The 23,787-nt window shown below is 38.3% G+C and overlaps 2 protein-coding genes across 2 annotated transcripts in view; both read left to right on the forward strand.

Annotated features, from left to right (window-relative positions):
- Window positions 1-23,787, forward strand: part of TICAM2 (TIR domain containing adaptor molecule 2) — a 284,037-nt gene that overhangs the window by 68,980 nt on the left and 191,270 nt on the right. The window lies entirely within an intron of this gene.
- On the forward strand, window positions 1,430-18,504 carry FEM1C (fem-1 homolog C). The gene is made up of 3 exons (XM_075179542.1): window positions 1,430-1,569; window positions 3,060-3,756; window positions 16,254-18,504. The coding sequence occupies exons 2-3, from the start codon at window positions 3,213-3,215 to the stop codon at window positions 17,561-17,563; spliced, it is 1,854 nt and encodes a 617-aa protein (XP_075035643.1). The 5' UTR covers window positions 1,430-1,569; window positions 3,060-3,212; the 3' UTR covers window positions 17,564-18,504.

Raw genomic sequence — 23,787 nt, forward strand, 5'->3', positions numbered from 1 at the left:
TGTAGGAGAAATACGGTTACACCATGGTTAGCACTGCCTCCTCACAACACTGGAATCATGGGATCAATTCCAACCTATCTGTGTGGAGTTTGTATATTATCCCCCTGTTTGCGTGGGTTTCCTTCCGCACTCCAAAGACATAGGGGCATATTCAATTGTTTACTTTTTCCGCCGCGGAAAAAGTATTACTGTTATTACGGTAATAATAAGCCGGATTTCATCTCGCAGCTTCCTGAATCGTGAGCTGAAATCCAGCTTCAAAGGTACCGTAATAACGGTATTTACACGCACTATTACCGTCATTACGGTAATAGTGCGCGGGGCGCGTTACTTTAGGTTGTAACGCCAACAATTGAATATGCCCTATAGTGATAGGTTAATTGGCTTTTGACAAAATTAACCCTACTGTGTGTTCATGTGATAGGGAATATAGATGGTAAGCTTTACTGGAGCGAAGACTGATGTTAATGATTAATTACTCTCTGTAGGTGCTGTGCAATATGTATGCGCTATATAAATATCTCTTAATGAAAATTTAACAGGCTCCTATAAAGCACTTTTGGTTGAGTTGTTTTCCTACTGGACCTAAATGTTGCATGCAGCTTTTTAACAGCTATCAGAGCAGAAAATCTCCTTGCGTGATACCACCTAGTCAGATCCCATCTTTTACAAATGTGCTTCTTTTACCTGATGGGGGAATGAAGCACAAGAAAGCTCCAATACAGCTGAACCTAAAATCTAGATTACATAAGTTCAAGTGTGTGTGTGTGTGTGTGTGTGTGTGTGTGTTATCTATACATCTTGCAGCTCTTTTTAATATATTATGTGCATAGCTATATCTTGTTTTAGCAATTTAGATGCATATGTATATATGTATGTATGTATGTATGTATGTATGCATGTATAAGATTGCAAACATGTCCATAAGGCAACCTGTGATTTTCCAGCTGTTTTGAAAGAGGCCAATAGGGCAACCTAGGGTAAGTATTTCTACAAATGCTGGAGACTAAGTTTGCCTCAGGACGGGCTACTATGATTTTGCACACGTGTCAAGCACACAGCCTATAACTACACTACATCCTGTAGTATTCACCCTGTGAACATCGCCAGGCGACGGGTCTGCGATTTGGAGTAACTATTATTTACGTAATTAGTAAATAAGTTACTTCCTCAGCAGACAAATCTAACACAGTGATCCCGTCCACTATTGTTGCACTGTCCCTGCATGACGTCCCTCCTCGCACCCCTTCCCCCCACCACACCATTGTCCTCTCCCTCCGCCCAGCCACTCGACGCCGCTGTTGTCTCAACCAAACCTTAGACGCCATAACGTCACGATGCGCTGGACGAGACCGCATTTGTCACACTCCGTCCCCGCCTCTCAGCTGTGATTGGCTGCGGTTCGTCCTACTGGAGCCTAACGGCAGCTAGCAGGTTAGATACGCTCCCTATCAGACGGAGGAGAGCCCCGCCTGCACCGTCACACCGGCAGCAGCGCTGCGGAGGTTTCACACGGTACCTGTTGTCCCGGGGGGAGACCTGGGGCTAAGAGCAGCAGTCATGGCCGTGGTAATGACCTATTGTCTCTCTTTATAGTGTGTTACATATGTATATCGGATGTACTGGTTCCTTGTCGTCCTCCTACACCTAGTGATTACATTGTGTCACCGTACACTATATATAATACATGTCTATATGTAGTCTTAGGTGACACTTGCTAATACGTACTTAAAATACACCTTCGTGATCTTTCTATACGGTGTTTAAGCAATTCTGCTCACTGCTTCCTGTACATGTAGTCTTAATCGGTGTGTCCTGTATAGTAGTCACGTTTGTCAGTTCCATTCCATTGGCTTCTGTCAATGTCCGTGTATATTATTTTATGTGGCTTAATATGTTTAACTCTTTAGTACTCATGCTTCATAGTTAAAGTTTCCCTATTGTATATTTTACACATTATTAACCTTGCCCGACCTTAGTAGCAAAACCTATCCATAGAAGTGACTTCTTTGGCTGATGGGGTTTATTCTATTTATAACCTTAAATTATTCCATGCTTTAGCTTAAAATATCATGCATGTATTGTAAATATGTAGCTGTATCATATGGTTTATAACTCCCAGAATCTAAATAATATTTCCTAATTCCACAAATACAGTATTTGCAAGTTAAGAGAATTGTGATAGATATGCTGTTAGGGTGTGTTGTGCTTCTTGCATGACATATGTCATGTGTTGATACATTGGTATATTCTGTGTGGAGTTTGTATGTTCTCACGTGTTTGCGTGGGTGGGTTTCCTCCGGGTGCTCCGGTTTCCTCCCACACTCCAAAAACATACTAGTAGGTTAATTGGCTGCTATCAAAAATTGACCCTAGTCTCTCTCTCTATCTGTGTGTGTATGTTAGGGAATTTAGACTGTAAGCTCCAATGGGGCAGGGACTGATGTGAATGAGTTCTCTGTACAGTGCTGCGGAATCAGTGGCGCTATATAAATAAATGATGATGATGGGTAGAAAAGGCTGTGTCCAAATAAAATATGTCATGTAATCGAATAACATTTTTCATGGAAACAACCAAACTATTATTTGTTGCCCTATAGACATGTATAACAAACCAAATGCAGTGTTGGAGTTGTTTAGACTTGTGTATAGAGTGTAATCTGTAACATCTGAGGGTTTTAATTACAGCTTGATTGGAACGAACTAGGAACTGGGTCCATGACTATATAACATCTGGCAAATGATTGATCACTTATTGTTTTTTCTTTTCCTAAAGCTTATTTAAGCATCACTTTATATTGTAAATTAGAGATATGAGAACACAATCACAACTGACAGGCATTCTCTTGATGGGTGTTCAATATTTGAACTTCTTGCTTTTGGAGTTTACTGGACCTTCAGTACAGTCATGAGTGGGTTTTTTTTTAGCATTTTATGAAGCCCACAGGCTGTGCTGTTAAGTAGTTTAAACCTAACATTGTAAGATGAGATACTGCTGTCTTAAGAGATATCTGTGTTTAGCGAAACATGTTAACCATTTTTCTTCTCTTTTTGTCCAGCTTTATGCATATGTGAGCCCATATTTATGCTTCTCCTGAGACAACGGACAGGATCTCATTCATTTCTCCTTTGTGCCTTTCCTGGAAATTTCTTTCTGTTGTTGGAACAGATTTGGTATCAAACCCCCACAAGCTTGTCACAGTAAAGCAACCATGGATCTCAAGACAGCAGTGTTTAATGCTGCTCGTGATGGCAAACTGCGCCTTCTTTCCAAGTTGCTGGAAAACAAGGCCAAAGATGAAGTAGTTATCCTTATGTCGGAGAAAACCAATGGGGCAACACCACTTTTAATGGCAGCCAGATATGGCCACCTAGATATGGTGGATTACCTGTTAGATCAGTGCAGTGCTTCTGTGGAGATTGGTGGATCTGTTAATTTTGATGGCGAGACCATAGAAGGGGCACCGCCACTCTGGGCTGCATCTGCAGCTGGTCACCTTAAAGTGGTTCAGTCGTTATTGGATCACGGAGCTTCCGTCAACAACACAACCCTCACCAACTCCACTCCTTTGCGAGCAGCCTGCTTTGACGGACACCTGGAGATTGTGAAGTATTTAGTAGAGCACAAAGCTGACTTGGAAGTAGCCAACCGTCATGGTCACACTTGTCTGATGATCTCCTGCTATAAAGGTCACAAAGAGATAGCCCAATTCCTGCTTGAGAAAGGAGCAGATGTTAATAGGAAAAGTGTGAAAGGTAAATGTATAATTCAACTCGATATGTGACATCTGTTTCTATTGGGGCTAGAAATAAATGTTGGAAAATCATATTTTGTGCTCCCTGAACATATAATACTATATTTATTATGACATATCTGCTGCTTATAGTAAAGTATCACAAAAACCGAGTGGTATGTTAACATGAGGGGCATTTCAAAGTACAGTAGCCCAATTGAATCCTTTGCATGTTATTTTTGAAATAACTGCATTTCTGAAAGTGCATTGTTCTGCATGTATGCACATAATAAACTGCTTAACTTTTTTGCATTTATGGACTGTAATCTTTTGGTTTGCAGTGTTGGTTCGTATGGTTTACAGTTTGAGTGACATTTGCTGTAATAATATATGTTACACATTTGGACATGTTAAAAATACTATGTATGGAGCAGCTGAGTATAGGTGTTGGTTTCAAGTTTTACCTGATCAGTAGCAGCAGCAGCTCAGTAATGTAGATATAGCCTTGGACCCTCATGTGGTAGCTAGCTACAGTAGCCAGCAGCAGGTTGAAGCATCTATAATGGAAGCATCAGAGCAAGTTGTAATAAGAGATTTATATTTATATGTTTGTAAATACATATATTAAGACTTTTGTGTTTTTATTTCCCAGCTTTGTGTTTTGAGCCTCCTTGAAGCCACCAATTCTACCAGTAACTTATTCCTTGGTGCATTATTTTATTGACACAATCCTCCATTGATTAGCTTCCTTAATTACTGGGGTTAGTGGAAATATTACCGTGCTGGAATGAGACTGACATTTTTAAATATAAGGTTTATTTTATGTGCAAAGATTTATTTTTTTGCCGTTTGTGCAAAATGTTGTAGTGTTTTTAATAGAACATGAAATAGTTTGGTGTATATATAGAATCTACTGCTCTCTAGCCAAAACCTATAATTACAGATTGTCAATTTCTCTTTGGTTGAGTCTGCTTTGTGTCCATAAAAGGGGAGGTGGGAAGGGGGGTCCCAGAACATTTCGTACAAATAAGCAGTTCAGTGACAGATACAATATGTACAAGTTTCATCACAAACATTGCTTAATAAGGACAACAAATACATAATGTTATTCCTATATTATATGGCAGTTATTCCTATATTATATGGCTCTTTATATCTACTTCCCACATGTTTACAAGCTTGTCACAAATACCTTCTAGTGTTTTTGTCTTTTTTAGTAATGACCTTTTAATAGAATCTCTGTAATGGTATATGGCAATACACCAAACCTTCTAACCCTCAATAAATTTTGACCTCTGCCCTTTGTACCCTTCTAGATTAAAATGAGTGTACCATCATTCATCTAGTTAGCTCTATATTTCATCGCTCTTGCCTGTATTACATGTTCATTTTTTATTCACTTGCTTAAATACTCTTTTACGAAAACTTGTGATCACTTACTGTTTCTATTTTGCGCACAAGGGCACCTAAGTGTCAAACAAACACATTTAAGCACAACCCACTTCCCATTCCTTGGAAATGCCTGTGAAATCCACCCACTCCTACAGTTGCGGGTTTGCAAAAAATGTGGTAAATGCGCACAGCAAAAACGGGGCAAACATTGAGTTCTTTGCTTTAAGACTACCCACGTCCTTTCCCTCATTAATTAGATCTTTTTAGTTTTTCTCCTGCTCCATTTGGCCTCATTATGTCACATTCAATGAAGGGGTATTGTGATTGTCTTTATGACTTTTGTGTATTTTAAATGTTTCTGTGTATATATAGTATTTTAGAATACTACATATAGTATTCTCTTTGTCACTAGGGTCACTGTTCTATTGCAGAGAAATACAATTATTAATAAGTGGTGAAGTTGTCCAAGTCTCCAACCAGAGACTTGGACAGCTCATCATGCAGCAGGTGCACACAAAGGGCTCAGCCTGTGCAGAATTGTCACTCCTACCATGCTGGCCAGACTTAATGGTCACATCAGTCACTGTTGGGAACACAAAATAAATGTATTTGGTGATTGTTTAATGACTGCAGGAAACTATTCTACTACAAGGGAAGAACTAAGGATCTACACTTGGTGGTTGGCCTTGTATGCTAAAAGTGTGTATCTGCGAAATTGGTTACTATGCTTGGCTTTCACCAATTAAGGTTGAGCATGTAAATACATTTTCTTTCTTGACATATATGTGGTTTTGGAATATATAACACCATAGCATTGGATGCTATACCTGTTTTTCACTAGTGTAAAGGTGAGCATATTCGGACACTATCTCCCTTTATTTGGTCCTCTGCGCTGTCAGATATTTGTATTCATTACTTGAGAACTTGGAAAGACTTTGGGGAGCTTCCACACAAACCTTTTTTTTTTTTTTTAATTTGAACGCAAAAGAACAGTGCCTAATAATGATCCTACAGAAATCAATAGGCTAATTTTCGTGTATGTTAAATGTTGCTTTTGGACGATGACTGCTATTGGCCCCCAGTGGTGCAGTAACTCATACAGCCTGGTACATCTGAATCCTTGCCCAATTAGGCCACCCATCTGTGTAGTAAATTTGGAAGATTGCAGCCTACTTGTTTTTTATGAGCAAATGTATAGCGTGATACAGCGGTAGCTTGTGATGTGTTTATGAAATTGTTCATTTATAGAGACCGTTCCACTATGTACAAATTATAATTATGTTTTACAGTCTTGTCCATGCCCAGTCAAACATTGAAAAAGCCTCCCTGTCCCCACAACCTTGGCTTTGCATGGCACCATTCCCTGTCTATAGAGTACAGGAGGGAAGTGCACTGTCTGACAGGAGATCTTAATCATATGGCAGATCACCTAAAGATGGTGATAGCTGCTTATGGAGACGCTGCTTCTTTGGCAGGATGGCTTCTGACTAAAGCCTTGCACAGACAGGGTTGTAGTGGTGGGAGTTGGGGACTCGTTCACAAATGGCATTTAAAAAATGAAGATAATACATAACTGACGTGAATAACTGTATTATAGACAATTGGCTCCACTAGTCATCAAAGAGTAATATTTCCAACTTTGGTGACAATCCTTATATATTTTCTCTCCATCCTTATCTCTGAAATGATACTACATAAAATACACATCTCCACCCCCTATTATAGCTAGAAATATTTATTTTAGGATGATTCTGTGATGGACCCTTGATAATCTAATTGTATATTCATGGCAATTTGATAAGGGTTGATAAAGCAGCCAGCCAAAGCAATTAGACTACTATGAGGCAAATACAGCCTTTCCCAATGCTGCCCATCCACCAAGTATAAGATTCTAGCCTACAACACAACCTATACTGCTTGCCTGCAAGTCTTGTGCCAAGTTACTGATAATTTGACATCGTTCAAATTTTTCCCACTACACAGAAGGCACACATATGTAAATCTAGGCTTGAATTATATCTATACACTGCATACATGGTGGGTTTATATTTTGAAGGTTGTCTGCTTGAAATATATTTATCCACAAACACTGATTTAGTTATAGTTTTCATTTTTTTCTTTTCTTTCGAGAGTAAAGGTAGCATTAGGCCTCTCTTTCTCTACCCACATCCTGGTTTCCTTCACCCCTGTCTCTTTATTCAGTTCCTACATCCCCTCTCCCCTATAGTTGTTCACTTGCCTAAGCCCCAGCAGGGGGCACCGCTCCTCTTGGCTCTTCTTTAATGGAGGAGTCGTGAAGCTATGATGTCACGCCTTAAGGAGGTTGTGGGATGGAGAATAGACACTGTATTGGTCGCATCCAACGGATTGTGCTGCCGGGTGCAGTTAAGTGTAGAGCTCAGCTCCCTGTATATTGGTGTCCAGAGACAGAACCAGCACCCTCTTCATCCCTGTGCCCTGGGCAGCCAGGGTCCAGTGGGCCCCCAAGAAACAAGGGTGCCTGGGGCACTTACCCACTGGGCCCCCCTTAATCCAGCTCTGGCTGACGGCTTTGCTTTCTCTCGTTTAAACAAAGACAATTCATATTAAATTAGATATAATTTAACACAATGTTAATCTGCTCCCGGGGACAACTCTTTGCTGCTCTTTTTCCCAAGACTTATCTGTTGTTGGTGCTCATGCTGAAAGGGGGAAGGGTACACTTAAGTGGGAAGATGGATCCGCAGCAGCAGTCAAGAGATGTGGCTTGTGTTTGTCCTCCCGTTTTATATGACAATAGTGGTAGACTATACACTAACAACTTTTTATCCTTTAAACTTTGTGTGAATGACTGGTGCACTTTAAGAACTTTTGCAATGGATGTCCCTCTCATGGCACTGCAGGAAGAAATCTACAATACAGTATCATTTCAGTATTGCCCACTTTTAATTTCTTTAACAGGCAAACCAAAGCAAGGGGTGAAATGTGAACAGCTTTACTGAAATCTAGTGTCCTATCATGAACCAATATGACCATCTGGCACTGTTAACTGTAGTTTGTATGTCACCTTTTATTTCAAGCTTGTATTTCCAATATGCGACTATCCATATTTGATGTTTTTATAGCTGCCTTTGTACTTCAGTTAGTGATGGAATACGACACATGATCTAAAGCTAGGGTGGGTACAGTACAGTACAAAATCGAGTAGCTAGCAGTATATTATAGAGAGCCACGGAAAATGTGGGTTTTTGTTTTTTACATCAATTGAAAAGACTCTCTCCACTAGTGTTTGTTTTGTTGTTTTTTTTCCTGTTTTGTTTTTTTCTTGTTCCTGTGTTTTGAGAGCTCATTGACTGACTACCTTGTCCAGCCCTGATCTACAGGGAATAAGTATTAGACAGCACTTAGTGGAACATTCCAGAAGTTCTCATGTCTCTGCCAAATTTATGTTAGAGACAGTCCAACAGTCAACATTGATGCACTGGATCAAAAATACGCTGACTTGTGTCAGCAGTAGTATGTACTGCAGGGGGTTTTTTGTTTTTTTTTTATCTGTGTTACATAGTGTTACATATCACATCATGCTCAAGTTTTTTTTGCTGCAATTTAAATCTATTCACACATCAAAAGTATGGATAGAAGCTTGGTGCATCATGTAGTTTTAAAATTATTATGTTCATTTCTTTGAATAATTCTTGTGTGTGTGTGTATAATATAGTTTTCACACTGATTCAGAGAAAAGTTTTTTGTTTTTATATGTGAGAGCACATATGACTAAATTCCACTAGGACATTTTTAAATAAAGAAAATGTGTCTGATTATTAAGCACTTACAGCGTGTATTTCAGCTAGCTTTTATTTGAGTAACTGCTACAAAATCATATACTCTCTGGTTCCTGCGGTGTATAAATGCTTATTAATGGGCACCTAGTGATATTGGAAAACTTTCTTCTGAGTCATTTCATTATGATGTGGGCTTTTTACCATAAAGCTGTCTTACTATTTCATGAATTTATCCTGGTCAGTCTGTCATTTCTCCCTCATACCAGTAGCTGTAATATGAAAATGAGTGAATCCTCATTCTCAGTTATTTCTGTGTAAGATATGAAAAGGCTCTGACCACTTACGGAAGAGGATAGAACGGACATGGAGCAGACGTATCTACAAGTGTTCTGTTATTCCTTGATGTATTTTATTTTTGTTATAGGTGTGTGTTTTTTGTTTTGTTTTTATCTATGGCCACCACCCTATTCCCAAGTAAAGCTGGGTACACACTACACTGTTTTCGTCCAATAATCGGCTCAAACAGCCGACATACGACCGCTCGTTCAAAAGTCGGGTCAGTGTGTGCAGTGACACGATGGTCGAAAGTCTGCCCAAATGGACGATTATCGCCTCATTTGGTTGGTCGTACCGTTTAATATTTTCGTTCCAATCTCGTTTCCGCTGTGTAGTGTGTATAAACTTCCGACCGATCCACAACAGTGAGTACGAAATTACAGTCATTGCTCCGGACAACATGGCTGTAAAAAGTCGCTAAAGGGACGTCCGCTCTTCCCTTTATCGTCCTAAACAAGGCTAGTGTGTATGCAGTCCATGGACTGAGCGATAGGAACATCGATCGTATGTAAAATCGATCGGCATAAAAAGTTGGTTGAAATTTCTGTAGTGTGTACCCAGCTTAAGACTATTACTTTGGTGTATCCGTCCACAGACCGAAAGGATCTATGCTGCTAATATGACACACTTGCTTGAAATAGTCAGATTCTGATTTTAAGGTGGGAGTCTCTTTTCAAAGGCTTTTAAACACATACTTATGTGATGTGTAGCAGATAACTGTGCAGCTAAAGATCCAATTTAAAATGGGTGTTTTTTTCTGTTCAGCTGTTTTGTATGCTTTTGTTTACCTGTGGGTATGGGTTTAAAGGGTAATACCCATTTTTAGCAGAACTTGATAAATCATTTTGCATTTATGTCCAACTTGTCTATGTTGTTGAGCTCTGGTGGTTCTCTCAATGTGTCTCGTCGTCGGGGAAGATGTCTTTGTTCCTGTTGTTATCATGTTATCAAAGAGTAAATTCTCTGGATTGCCGATCACATTTATATTTGACTTGTTGAATATTCTTTTAATGTGACTGAATTACTTTAATGTTTGTGGAGGAGGGGTTGTTGTTTTTTTCCCCATCTTTTATGTCAGTATTCAGGTACTGCTAACTAGACTTCTTCATATTATATTAAACTAACCATGGGTAGTTTTCTACTGCCTCCATCTTTGTGATCATTGACTTCCCGGTGCTGAAGTGATCAGATTTCCTTCCCATTGTGCTTGAGGTATTGGAGAAGGTGACCTCATGCTCTGAAAGTAGAAGAGGGTTTTTCACACTATTGATCAGCCCTCTTTAACCAATTAAAAACTGGAGAGTTTTGTTATCTGCATGATGAGACCTGTTTCCCTGGTTTTACAATGCAGTAGTTATAGCATCAATAATGTCTGTTTCACAGTCACACAAGTCTTCTATTATTGGAGATGATTGGGTGTAAGGGATAGGCAGGTCATGCCCTAAGTACAACATTAGAATAAACCTTGTTCCTTTTTTGGGGCCTTACAAAGGAAACAATAGTACACTTTTTATGGTGATGTCTACCAATAGCCTCTTTTGTCTTGTATTATATAAATTTATTATGTGATGAGGAGGGAATGCATGTGTAAACTTGCCTTTATATCCTCTACACACCAGCAGACTGGTTCCTGGGGCATGGAATATAGCAGTGATGTCACAAATGTTTTGCATTGTACCATTTGTCATTTTGAACCTATTCAATCTAACTAAAGTTTCCGATTCCTTTTGAGTGTGTGGTTATAGAAGTGTATATAAAAGGTCCACCTAGCCAGAAGACCATGGAGGACTGACAGCTTTCAGTTTACTATATACAGTAATTTGTTTTCTTTTTCCTCATTGGCTCTTATTTATTAAACTTCACTTATAGTTAGGCGCTGGAGTTACTAATAATGCACACTTTCCAAATCTGGTACTGGTAAAATTCTGTGGATCAAAATGCTGCTTCTCTGAATATTTGGCAATTCAGTGCTTTGCTAAGAAATGGTAATCCTGTCATAGAAATTTACAAGGAAGTAAAGACATAATTTGAAATTAATGTAGGTCAAAGGCTGTTTATTTCTTAACAGTATTTCTACTTCACTTAATATGTTCATCATGTCCTCTTTCCCCATTTTACAGCTGATTTCTGTGTAAGGATGTTCTGTTTGAACGGAGCAGGCAGAGTCTGATTAACAGGCATGCAGACCTCTGTTACAGAAATGCACAGGGTGTACTGATTGATAGTCGGCGGCAGGACCACTTATGTCTCTGCAGTCACTGCTTTTTGACCTGCATCGGATGTTGTTAGGACACTGTCCTAAAGATGTGGGATATGCTTCAGCTTTCTGAAATGTAGTAAGGAGATAACGAGAGTTGCAGTGGAATACATTGATAGTTTGTATCTGAAATTTTACATTTTGGGGTTTAGTGGCCTTTCAGTAGTGCTTTAGGGGAAGCTAATATATGCACTCACTGGTTTTAATCTGTTTAAGATGACCTTCTATAAGGATTGTTATATTTTTTTTTTCTATTTATGTATTGCCCAATATGCTTGGTGGAAGCTGCATATGCTCACCACCATTTCAGTAGACGTACATACTTGTACAGCAGTGTTTCCCACTGCCCAGCACCAGAGGCTGGAAGACTTTTGAATGGAGTCCAGCAGGGATCAGCTCTTTCTGTTTTTGAGTCCTGTTACCTGACAAGGATGTCTTCCTTGCATGGTAACGCCAGCCTTAAAATAACTTCTGGAGAGGCATCTGCATAATCTTCCTGTAGGTTATTTCTGTGGAGTCGGGAGATGGCTGCACCTGTAGATAGCCCTGTCTATTCTCATATACGCACCACTTGACTCCTATTAGGGCTATTTAAAGGCTTTGGAGTAAACTGGAAATTGACACATTACTATGCATAGCTTTGCTAAATCCTATTAATCTGTTGTAAGAGATTTGACAGACCTACCGAGCGATTACATTTTACATACATGTTTTGTCAGATCATTTAAAGTGGCTTTTAAGTCAGAAATAAAACTTTATACTGAAAATTTCATTAGTGCATTAGAACAATGCATTTTGCAAGTGAGAAAAGTTAATTAGGAAGGAGCGGTACTTCAGCTGACAAAAGTCAATCTCCCTATGAGGAACACAGTGTCAGAACTGGAGGTACTGACTTCAACTACCAAACAGACTATTTTTGGTGTATCCTATTTCATAGAAAAGTAGTGAATTCTCTATAATGAAAGATGTGTTGTAACTGGGTCCCCAATGCAGCTAATCACACCACAGGTAGAGAGTTTGTGTTACCAGCATATATGAGCCCTGTGGCCTATCGCCCATTATAGGGACATTGACCCCAACATCTCAAGAACATTTCCATTAATTCCATTAAATCTAATGCAATCATCTCTGTTCGCTTTACATGCCACTTTATTGCCCCTAAAAAAATCATCTCAAAAGCCCCCAAAAACAAGAAAAGTTAAGAGGCTCATTCTAGTTAAGTGAACATCTAACACTTTGACTGCATACAAGCTAATTTTAATTTCTCCTTTCCCTAGTGTTTGTTTTAAAACGGATTCCCAGAACTGCTGGCATGACTAACACATGCTGCACACATCACACCCATAGAAACTAATGAGTCATTACAAATGCCTTACTTTCTATGTGAGCATTTCTCAAGTAGCGTTTGTATATTCTTCTGGATTTAATCACTTCTCTGAGCTTTGGCATTCTTATGCAAACATGCCATTTTTTTTTAAATACATATTAAAATTCAGTTAAATGGATTTTGTGTTTTTGTTTTTGAAGGTATTTTGTCTATATGATTTGTCTTTCAGTTAATGAATAGCTGACAAAAACATTTGGCAATTAGCTGTCTGTTTCCTAGAATATCTTGCAAGTGGCAGGGGTTAATGGCTGTGAGAAATACTTGGCAAACTTTTATGTAAATAGACAGGGTACTGTACATTAGGTTGTGGGTTAGGTACAGGTTCATTCCTACTCTGGGTGTGTCTGCATATTGAGAACACTGAAAGCTTCTACAGACTGTAAAATCTGTACTCTGCAATAACACAGAATGGTCAAGGTCTGAGTTATGTAATTTGTCTTGTGTAGTGTTTGAAGTGCACATAGCAAGTTGATCATTATTTTCTACCAGACAGAGATTCCAGAAGAAAAATATCTGCTACAGACAAACAATCCTCTCCAAAAGGAGAAGCGTTTTCTGGGTAAAGTCTTCTATAGCCTCACCCACTGGTGTTTTAGAGCAGGACACAAACTTATACTGACATAGAAAATTCATCTGTAGACAGATCTGTTTCAGCCTAGTTTGGCCTCATCAGAGCAAGACTGATTTGTGTAACACAATTTGTGTGAAAAAAAATTTTCACCACGCCCATAGAGGACGCCATATCGCTGCAGTCCTTACTTGGGCCGCTACTCAATATTCATTTGACAGTATATGGCTAGTTCTGATTCCCCCCCTTCCAGCTTCAGTCTGAGCCTCATGCATGCTCAGTTTGTGCAGAGCCAGCTGGTGAATCTGATCTGCTTGGTTGCAAATATGACATACTGGGCATTGTGTTTTCCAATTGGGGAGGGGGCAGAAAGAAAGACATGAGTTGGAGATGTGTGGAAGCAGGATCCAAAGGTAAGCAGTTGAGTCCTCACTAGACACAGTCCAATAAATATGCCAAATTAACAGATATTATGAATTTTCATTAAGGAATATCTTTGTTGTAGCAGAATACTTTCGTTAGCAACTAGGGGAATGACTGCTCCAGTAAAGATGGGAATAGGAGTGTAATGAAGGTCAGACTGGTGTTGGTTGCAAGGGATTCAATTATTTGGAGGACAGATGGGTAAAGAGTTGCTGGACTGTTAATGACAAACAGCCTGACATCTCCTGGAATATATATACAGGATAAAGGTAGGTGGATATTCCTCCAACAATGTCAGGGAACTGGACTGTAAACTTTAAGTAGACATCCAAGTTATGATTTTTAAATTGCCTTCTGTAGCCATACAGATAGCAGGAGCTTAGGGAAGTAACTAAGTGGTTAAGATGTTGGTGTATTAAGGAGTGTGGTGAGTTATGGAGAACTGTGCTGATTTCTCTTTCAGCTACATCCATTATTGTAGGTACAGGCTGCAACTCAATGAGGAGTGTGCACCAGTGCTGGGGTGGAACGTGGTTAGATGGCTGGAGGAGATAAACTTGAATATATAGTGTAGACCAGGAAGAGTGCTTGGTCAACAATAGTGGGGTAAGGTTTAGAAGAGGCTATAAGGAGGTATGTAAAACTAAAAGTGGCAATAAATCTATCCAGTATATGACAACAAATGGTAGAAGCCTTTCAACAGAAGTAATGTAGCAAATGATAAGATTAACCATTGGATAAATTTTAATGGTAAAACTTATAGAGAACACCAGAACATTTCTGATTTGTATATAAAACATGGAAAGGAGGAGGGGGTATTTATCTTAAAGGACTATGAACTAAGGAGATCAATCCTATACAAGAATGTGGAGTGTTATCGGTATATCTGGGACGAACATACCAGAAGAAGGCAGCCCCAGGGAAACTAGGAAGATGTGAGCTTGGTGGAATTAGGCAGAGACAATGAATCCATGTAATCACTGGATTCTTTAAACTCCAGCCAACTAACCCATGTAGACATAAAAACGTATGTATCTGTTCCTGACAAAATAATATCATCCATTGACCTATAAAAGTCTCAAAAGCTTGGAGGCCAAATAAAAGGTTTTAAAAAATTAAAATAAAATAATACAAATAAATAATGTTTCAAGTAGATACCGTATGGCAACACAATTTGTAGGTTTCAAAGGCAACAAGGGTGATTAAATAAAAAGTACTGCAGGTGATAAGGCAGTGGTGGGTATCGGTACGTGGGCAGCTGACTTCCGCGTCACGTGACCTCCTCTGCACAGTGCAAGGAGGTACTGTGGCATACTTGGCAGGACAGGAAGTGCACTGTGCCCCCTCTCCTTCCTCTGGGCAGCGCTTATGTGACCCTTCAGCTACCTCATGTTGCCGATCACTGTAATAAGGTGAAAAAAAGAGCATTTAAATTATTAAAACTAGAAGGGGCTGAAAACTAATTTGGCAAATACAACAAATGTAGCAAAATTTGTTAAAAGGAAATCTGGTTAGTAAATAGTGAAGTTGAAAAACTGATTTTTAATGATAATAAGTCTAATCCCTAAATGACTATGCCACAAAATTGTCAGAAAGTAGATGTGGTACCTATCAGTTACACTTTGGGATATATTTACTAAACTGCGGGTTTGAAAAAGTAGATGTGTTGTCTATAGCAACCAATCAGATTCTAGCTGTCATTTTGTAGAATATACTAAATAAATGATAACTAGAATTTGATTGCTATAAGCAACATCTACTTTTTAAAACCTGCAGTTTAGTAAATATACCCCTTTGTTTCCCTTTCGATCCTTTGTTTCATTAAAAAAATCCAATGAAAATGTTGTTCTAAAAAAATAAGTCTGCCTGCAAATCTGAATCTGTTTCATAGAACAGTCTAGTTGCAGGTGATCACGTCTTCTGTGTGTTCAGTCATCTGTCAACCACAATACATGGACCTGCTTATGATCACATCTGTATGGTTTCAGGTTGTGTGGCCAATGATCTGGTTATTTGAAATGTGTTTTCAGCTTCAAGTGTTATTTAGACCTGCTATATTTTTGTGTTTGGTGAAGGAAGAAAGTCACTAATTATTTTTCACCTGCACTTGTTTTAGTTGTCTTTAACATTGGTCGCAGCAGTAGCCCTAATTCCATCACTACCAACCTAGAGCTGGTGCCATCACGTAAGCAGTTGCAGTGATGTATCTCAGAGACTGTGCATTTAGGATTGTGTAGCAGCTACAACTCAAATATACCAGATAATTTTCTTCTATTGTTCTTACCCCTTCTTAAATTTTCATAATGGTGGTTGTTTACTTGTATTTGTGCACGTTGTGGTTATTCCTCAGATTATATGATTTGTGGTGTAATACAAGTAACTCTTCTCTTTACAGGAAATACAGCCTTGCACGACTGTGCTGAATCGGGAAGCTTGGAAATCATGAAAATGCTTCTGAAATATGGAGCGAGGATGGAGAAAGATGGCTATGGTATGACGCCACTCCTTTCCGCCAGTGTGACAGGCCACACGAATATTGTTGATTTCCTGACTCAGCACCCACAGACCAGCAAAACAGAGCGCATTAATGCACTCGAACTGCTCGGAGCTACATTTGTTGACAAAAAGCGGGACCTTCTTGGTGCCTTAAAGTATTGGAAAAGAGCAATGGATATGAGGTACAGTGACAGGACTAACATTATCAACAAGCCTGTACCGCAAGCATTGATTATGGCTTATGATTATGCCAAGGAGGTAAATACTGCAGAAGAGTTGGACAACCTAATTGCTGACCCTGATGAGATGAGGATGCAAGCGCTTTTAATTAGAGAACGAATCTTGGGCCCGTCACACCCAGATACATCCTATTACATCAGGTACCGAGGAGCAGTCTATGCAGACTCTGGGAACTTCAAACGATGCATCAATTTATGGAAGTATGCGTTGGACATGCAGCAGAACAACTTGGACCCTTTAAGTCCAATGACAGCCAGCAGCTTGTTGTCTTTTGCTGAGCTTTTTTCCTTCATGCTTCAGGATCGAGCTAAAGGCTTGCTTGGTACTACAGTTACATTTGATGACCTCATGGGTGTACTGTGTAAAAGTGTATTGGAAATAGACAGAGCTGTCAAACAAGCATTATTGCCTCCTGACCAAATTCAGCTAAACAAGGCCCTATCTATTATTTTGCACTTGATCTGTTTGCTGGAGAAGGTTCCCTGCAGCGCAGACCAGGAGCACTTAAAAAAACAGAATATCTATAGGTTCCTTAAGCTGCATCCCAAAGGAAAAAACAACTTTAGCCCTCTGCACCTGGCTGTAGACAAAAACACCACATGTGTTGGTCGCTACCCTGTTTGCAAATTTCCCTCTCTTCAGGTGACCGCTATCTTATTGGAGTGTGGCGCTGATGTTAATGTCAGAGACTCTGATCAGAACAGCCCGCTACACATTGCTGCTCTCAACAACCACCCAGATATCATGAATCTTCTCATAAAATCTGGGGCACACTTTGACTCTACAAATTCGCACAACCAAACTGCCTGTGATTTGCTGGATGAGAAGGAAATGGCCAAGAACTTGATCCAGCCCATTAATCACACCACACTGCAGTGTCTTGCTGCACGAATAATTGTCAAACACAATCTACAGTACCGAAAGGAAATCCCCGAGAAGCTGGAAAGCTTTGTGTTGCTTCATAGATGATGCTTTGCTGGGACCTCTAGTACAACCGAAGGATGTGCGCTTTGACTGTTGGTTTCTTATTAAAACACTGTTGATAGGAGACACCAATTATGCTTCAACTGGTAATGTAATGATCCAATCGTCACCAACATCGTCCTCATCAACGTTCAAAGAATTTGTTACCCATATTTAAATATAAAAATGCTATATAACATTTGGTTTTGTATGTCATCTTACATTGCTATTTCTGGACCCTGACCTGTAAACTCTGCCAAATTCTGTTTCCATTTGGTTTGTTTTCTGCCTGTTGGTGTTGGGATGGGGAGAGTGGCAAATTGTATTTTCTTTCTTATGCCTTTTCTGGTGATTTCCTGCTATTGCCAATTTTGTGGCTTTTTTTCTTAATTATCAGTCTAAGGTAATTTCCACTCTTGTCTCCAGACTTTCACTCACAATGTGTGAATGGGTATCAGTTTCTATGGACCATTTGCTAAGTTCTAAAAGCTTTATGAACATGTTAATGTTTGCAATTACCATAAGTGCTTTATCTCCTCTATGCACTGGCTTAGACATGACTGTTGTGTGTTAGCATACATCTATGCAGCATTTTGCGAGCCCGATTAAAACACAATTCGTACTTCGTTTAAATTCAGTTTCTATTCTGCACAAAGCAGCATGGCTATTTTGTCAGCATTTTGCTGGATTCGTTTAATAGTACCTTCCCGTAACCAGATATTACAGGAGATATCTTGTGGATTTGGAGTATTCTGGCTCGTCCGTTCTCTTGAATTAAATTGAACCCTTAAAATAACAACACGCTTGTGCAGAATGCCTCTTATTCCTTAATTGTTTTCACACAGTACCATACTCTAAAGGGACACTATCAGAAAATGTGTGTTCTATGTGTTTAAATCTAGGAGTGCCCAGTAGTCCATGTTACAGAAATAAAACAAATTCATGTTTTTCTGGGGGTTTTTTTGTTATATTTTTTATTTGTAAAATAAAGGGCCAATATGATTTTGACGAGCAGCGCTCAGCCTCATCTGGCGATGAAACTTATTTAATCTAAATTATAAGTAGCACTGATTTCAAGTTAGCGATAAAACAGTGTGGGAAAAGGTAATAAACCATTGAGACAGAAAACTACAGCATAACCATGTATTTCAACACTTTGTAATACATTTTGACAATATAAAACTAAAAACTATACCTTCAGTGGAATGATGTACACAGTTTTGGTGATAATGTCCCTTTTACACTAAATTTGCAACAAATTCAGAGATTTACGTGTCTATGGCATGCTGCATCAATGGTATTTAGTGTGATAATACAAGAGGTAGGGATTTCGTTTGTGGCCAGGGCTTTTCCATATTGTATTAATGTCCTTTCTGTTCTCTATAATCAGTTCAAGTAACCTGCATGCCTTGATGCGGTTTTTTGTTTGGTTTTTATTTTTAACATAAATCTGCAGCAAACTTTTTTTCAGAGAAGCAGAAACTTTTATACTTTTTTCCTGCATTTAGATTTTTTTTTTTTTTTTTTTTTAGCTACCCATTATGGTTTTTTTTGTTTTTGTTTTGTTTTTTTTCTTCCCCCTTAACAGGAAAGTTTCTCTCTGTGGTCATAAGGAGGGTATAACGCATGAGTAAGATTCAGGTGATTAACTTAACACAGCACTTTATTGTTCCAGAATAAAATTTATATTGGCCCTGCAAATGTCTTCAAATAAAACTCTTTAATTGAAAGTGTATATATATATATATATATATATATATATATATATATATATATATATATATATATATATATATATATATATATATATATATATATATATATATATATATTTTTTTTTTACACACACAACTCTGTACAGGTTCTGGGATGCTTGGTCATGCTTCTCAATTGCTCAGACTTTGCACATACTGTAAGTGTTGCTTTAGATGAGTAAATGTAAATGGTTTTGTGGTTTATCCGTTTCAGAAACAAGGGTATTGCATACACTAAGGGGAGTTTGGGACACATTCAGTTGTTACATTGAGAAAGACATTCTCGACCCTTTTTTATGTTCTATATTGCCTTTTATTATATTAATATACTTGTATAGAGATTAGGTTTCAGATTTATGTTGTTTTGTTTTGTTTTATTTTTTAAAAATAGTACCACTATACAAAAATATTGAAAGCTTCTTGTTAAAAACAAGACCTCCTCCCTCTCTTTAACAGTGTATTCACAAACAGTATAAACATTTTTATTATCTTAGATTTTTAAGGACTGATGTAACAAGCTTGCTGGTTGGTTTGAAAGAGCAGGAAATGACATTACATTGTAAGACTAAGTAACTGAATAGCTGCATTGATCATTGTACAGCTTATGTCTTATGATTGCTGTTGCCTTTCTTAAACTTTTAAAACCCAGAACAACCCAAACACAAACTTAGAAACTAAACTATGCTTTATAAGATATCCAATAAACCAGTTGATTCAGGTTAAAAGGGTATCTTGCTACACTTACAAATACATGAGGAATAGTAGCCAAGAACCTGTTATGCACCTCCACTTTTTTTTTTTTTTTTTTCAGGTGAGAGCTCTGCTTCATCCAGTGACATTAAGCTGTCTACTGTCTGCTTCCAACATCTGCAATGTTTTGGGTTTTTTTATCCACTGTTTGAGGTAAAAGCATGGGTCATGGTGGGCATGTTTTCTAGTAGGGAGCTGTCTGCTCAATTTTGATGTAATCTTGGTATTTATTTTTATTTTTTTAGTGTGGCTGATTTTAATGGTATTTTCCAACTTCCAACATTTACCAACTTTCCTAATAATCTTTTATTTGGGTTATTATAGGTATTCAGATTTTGGAGACACACGCACTTCAATGTCACGTCTGTTGCTTGATATCCCTGCTTGTGTAGTCCTCTTTAGTGTCCAAAAGTCATCCTGCATAAAGGCCAACTAAAAATATTTCCCAGGGGTAAATGTATCAAGCTGAGAGTCGTCCGGCGGGTGTGAAAAGTGGAGATGTTGCCTATAGCAACCAATCAGATTCTAGCTATCATTTTGTAGAATGTACTACAATAATGATAGCTAGAATCTGATTGGTTTTTCAAACTCGCCGGAAAATTCTCTGCTTGATACATTTACCCCCTAGTCTCCAAAATCAAACATATCGGGCTTGATTCATTAAGGAAATTAAAGCAAAAAAAGAGTAACTTTGCACCTTGGCAAAGCCATGTGCAATTCGAGGGGTGCAAATTAGTTTATTTTTTTGCATGTAAGGATACTATTTGCTGTTCTTTACATGTAGGACACGGACACTTTATAACTTTATTTTTACACTCGCATTTGAAGTTCATCTAGGGCATGCCCCTGCCCCAATTATAAATCGGTCTCCACATTTTAAATTTACCTCTCACTCCAATGCAACATGGTTTTGCCAAGGTGCAAAGTTACTCTCTTCCTTTACTTTTCTTAATGAATCGGGCTCATCATGTGTAGAGTGCTGATGCCTACGGAGTTTTGAGTCCACAAACGGTAGATAAAAAAAAAATAAAGATTGGTATCCAGACTCGCTTGATATGAAATTCCTGGAGTTTTTTTTTTTTTGTTTTATTTTAGTAAATACAATTTTTGTATAGTGTTTAAGGTGGATTTGACTTGGTCCAACCACCCTATTGTATTCAGTCTTCATCTCCTGCACATCCAAGATGTCAGTTTTGATGTGAGAATGGAACAATCGGGGTCACAGTGGGAACTGTGACCTATCCACTCATGGTTATATTAGTGCGGGTAGGGCTAAATGTGTTAGGTGCCCGTGGCATGACATGAGGCATGGGGGGGTAGCTTCGGACTGTTAGACAGTGGAGCAGGTTCAACACAGTATTAATGCAAGGCTCTTGTCAATCTAATGGAGGAAGATTGCGGTGTCAAATGCTTCACCATATTGACAAAATTTATACATGCACTAGATCACTTCAAGCAAATGTATACCACATTCCTTTATTCCTCCACATTGTCTAGGTCACTACCCCCTGGATTAAAAATCATTTGGCATCTCACGGATTGGATATTTCTTATTTTTATTCATTTTGGGGGGGGGGCGAAGAAATAAAAAAAAATGTCTCCAATTATAATTTAGCTGCAAGACCCTTTAATATGGAACTAAACCTGTGAAATACAAATGTATATAGTAAAATAGGGCTAGAGGTAGTTGTTTATACACTTAAAATTGCTACATAAATTTATAGCTATGGCAGATAAAACATCTTTTTATGACAATATTTTGTAACTTTCAAAACACTGGTTCTTTCGGTAACACTGCAACAAGTTTGAAGTGTGCACTTTGTTTCATATACAGGTACATTTGACACTGAAAACATTCTGCAACATTTTGTAAGACCCTCGTCTTCCTCTGTGCTGTTGGAGGAACTTGCTCTTTCTGCTATCAGATACTGTGTTTTGGTATCCTGCTACAGGTCCCTTCCCCATATCATTATCATTGCTTATATAATCATACAAGTGCCTCCATTAAAATCTTGCAAGTCACTGTGTTGCTGTGGACATTCTGAGTTGTTAGGCTTAAGGTTGTTCCTCTCCATCCACTTAAAAAGAGTGTGTACACACACACGCACGCACACACGCGCAAGAGCTGAAAGAAAAAAGGTGCTCTGATAAAATTGCACTGTAAAATGTAACTGGTTTCTTATTACTGCAGCGATCAAATCTTAATGAGTTAATGCTACAGTTCCTATGAACATCTTTAATGTAGTCTAGAATGAATGGTTTATCAATGCACATTAACCATAGTAAAAAGTATCATTGATCAAGTTAATAGAAATTGAATTATAATTGACATAGATAGCAACTGTCAGCCTAAGTAAAGGGGAAACATATGAAAACTTTTTTTCATTAAAATTACAATTTTTGGGGCTCCAATTAATCGATCTCACACACAGGTATATGGAAGTGGGAGCAGAAGGGCACTTCTGAACAATCCATACACACTAGATACAGCATGAAAGTTATGGCCTTTTTCAAGATGACAATAACAATAAAATGACTTGTCTAACTGAAGAATAAGCCTTATGTATTCACTTCATTCCATTAACAGCAGTTACTTGGATGGACTGTTGCTTAGATACAAGCCATTTTCATTATAATAACTATGCAAGGAGTAAAAACTGTTCAGCAGGCAAGGTATATGAATGATCATTTGATTTTGTTTTTTTAAGTTCCAAATATTCATGTTTTCAGGCAAAGGGAGGCAGAAATGCCCCTGTGTGTGTATGTATGTATATATATATATATATATATATATATATATATATATATATATATATATATATATATATATATATATACACATTTATATACATTAACTTATACTTAAGTTAGAGTGGAGACTTCTAAATTGAGGCAGATGGCACAATTGAGTAAATATTTTTTTTTTTGTAGTTGAAGATGAAATATATTTACATGCTGATAACCAATAACAAGAATCACCCAAAAGAACCAAGAAAAATGAAAATGTAATCATTGCTCCTGGAATGCAGATAAATCATTGCTACTTTATCCCCGAAGCCAACTATGTAATTGGGACTGTTGCATTCACAAAAGTCTTTTACTGTGTTTGCAGTGAAACACTTGTAGATTCACGTTAGCCCCCCTATTACTGGATGTTCCGTCTTCTCTTCAAGCAATTTGTCTGCATATTGCACTGATGAGATGCAATAAAATTAAACTAAAAATGTGCAAATTGTATTACATTTATTATGCAGACACCTGGTTATCTGTTGAATTCCATATGATGTAGATCTCTGTAGACAACTGAAGATTGATCACAGTACTTTGACTTAGTCAGAATATGTGTCTTCACAGGCTCTAATTATTATGACCTAAGTTTGGGAGTCTACCCTAAGGGTGTGTAAGCACCGTTTAACAGCAACAGCAGCCTGCCACAAGTTGTGACGCTGCATGTAGATGTTAAACCATTTGTGAGAACATTTCTTGTATTTACGCCCCTTCTTGCTGTTTATAGTCACTTGATGCTCATAATCGGGGCAAACTGAATGTCCAGCCCTCTGCAATAGAGTGCTACAGACTGCTCTTATCCAGCTATATTTACCTGGATTTTATTGAATTTGTACTCCCACAATGAGAGCTAAAGCATGATATAGAACTCGGCATCTTCAATCCGAGGGGAGTTTAATTTTAGACCTGAGCTTGGCTTTAAACAGACCTTTTTATTTT

Source organism: Mixophyes fleayi, chromosome 1, assembly GCF_038048845.1.
Source record: "Mixophyes fleayi isolate aMixFle1 chromosome 1, aMixFle1.hap1, whole genome shotgun sequence".
NCBI classification, from domain to species: domain Eukaryota; kingdom Metazoa; phylum Chordata; class Amphibia; order Anura; family Limnodynastidae; genus Mixophyes; species Mixophyes fleayi.

Coding starts and splice junctions, on each gene's coding strand:
- FEM1C (XM_075179542.1), top strand. CDS start 3,213: ATGGATCTCAAGACAGCAGTGTTTAATGCTGCTCGTGATGGCAAACTG. Junction 3,757..16,253: donor TAATAGGAAAAGTGTGAAAG/GTAAATGTATAA, acceptor TTCTCTTTACAG/GAAATACAGCCTTGCACGAC.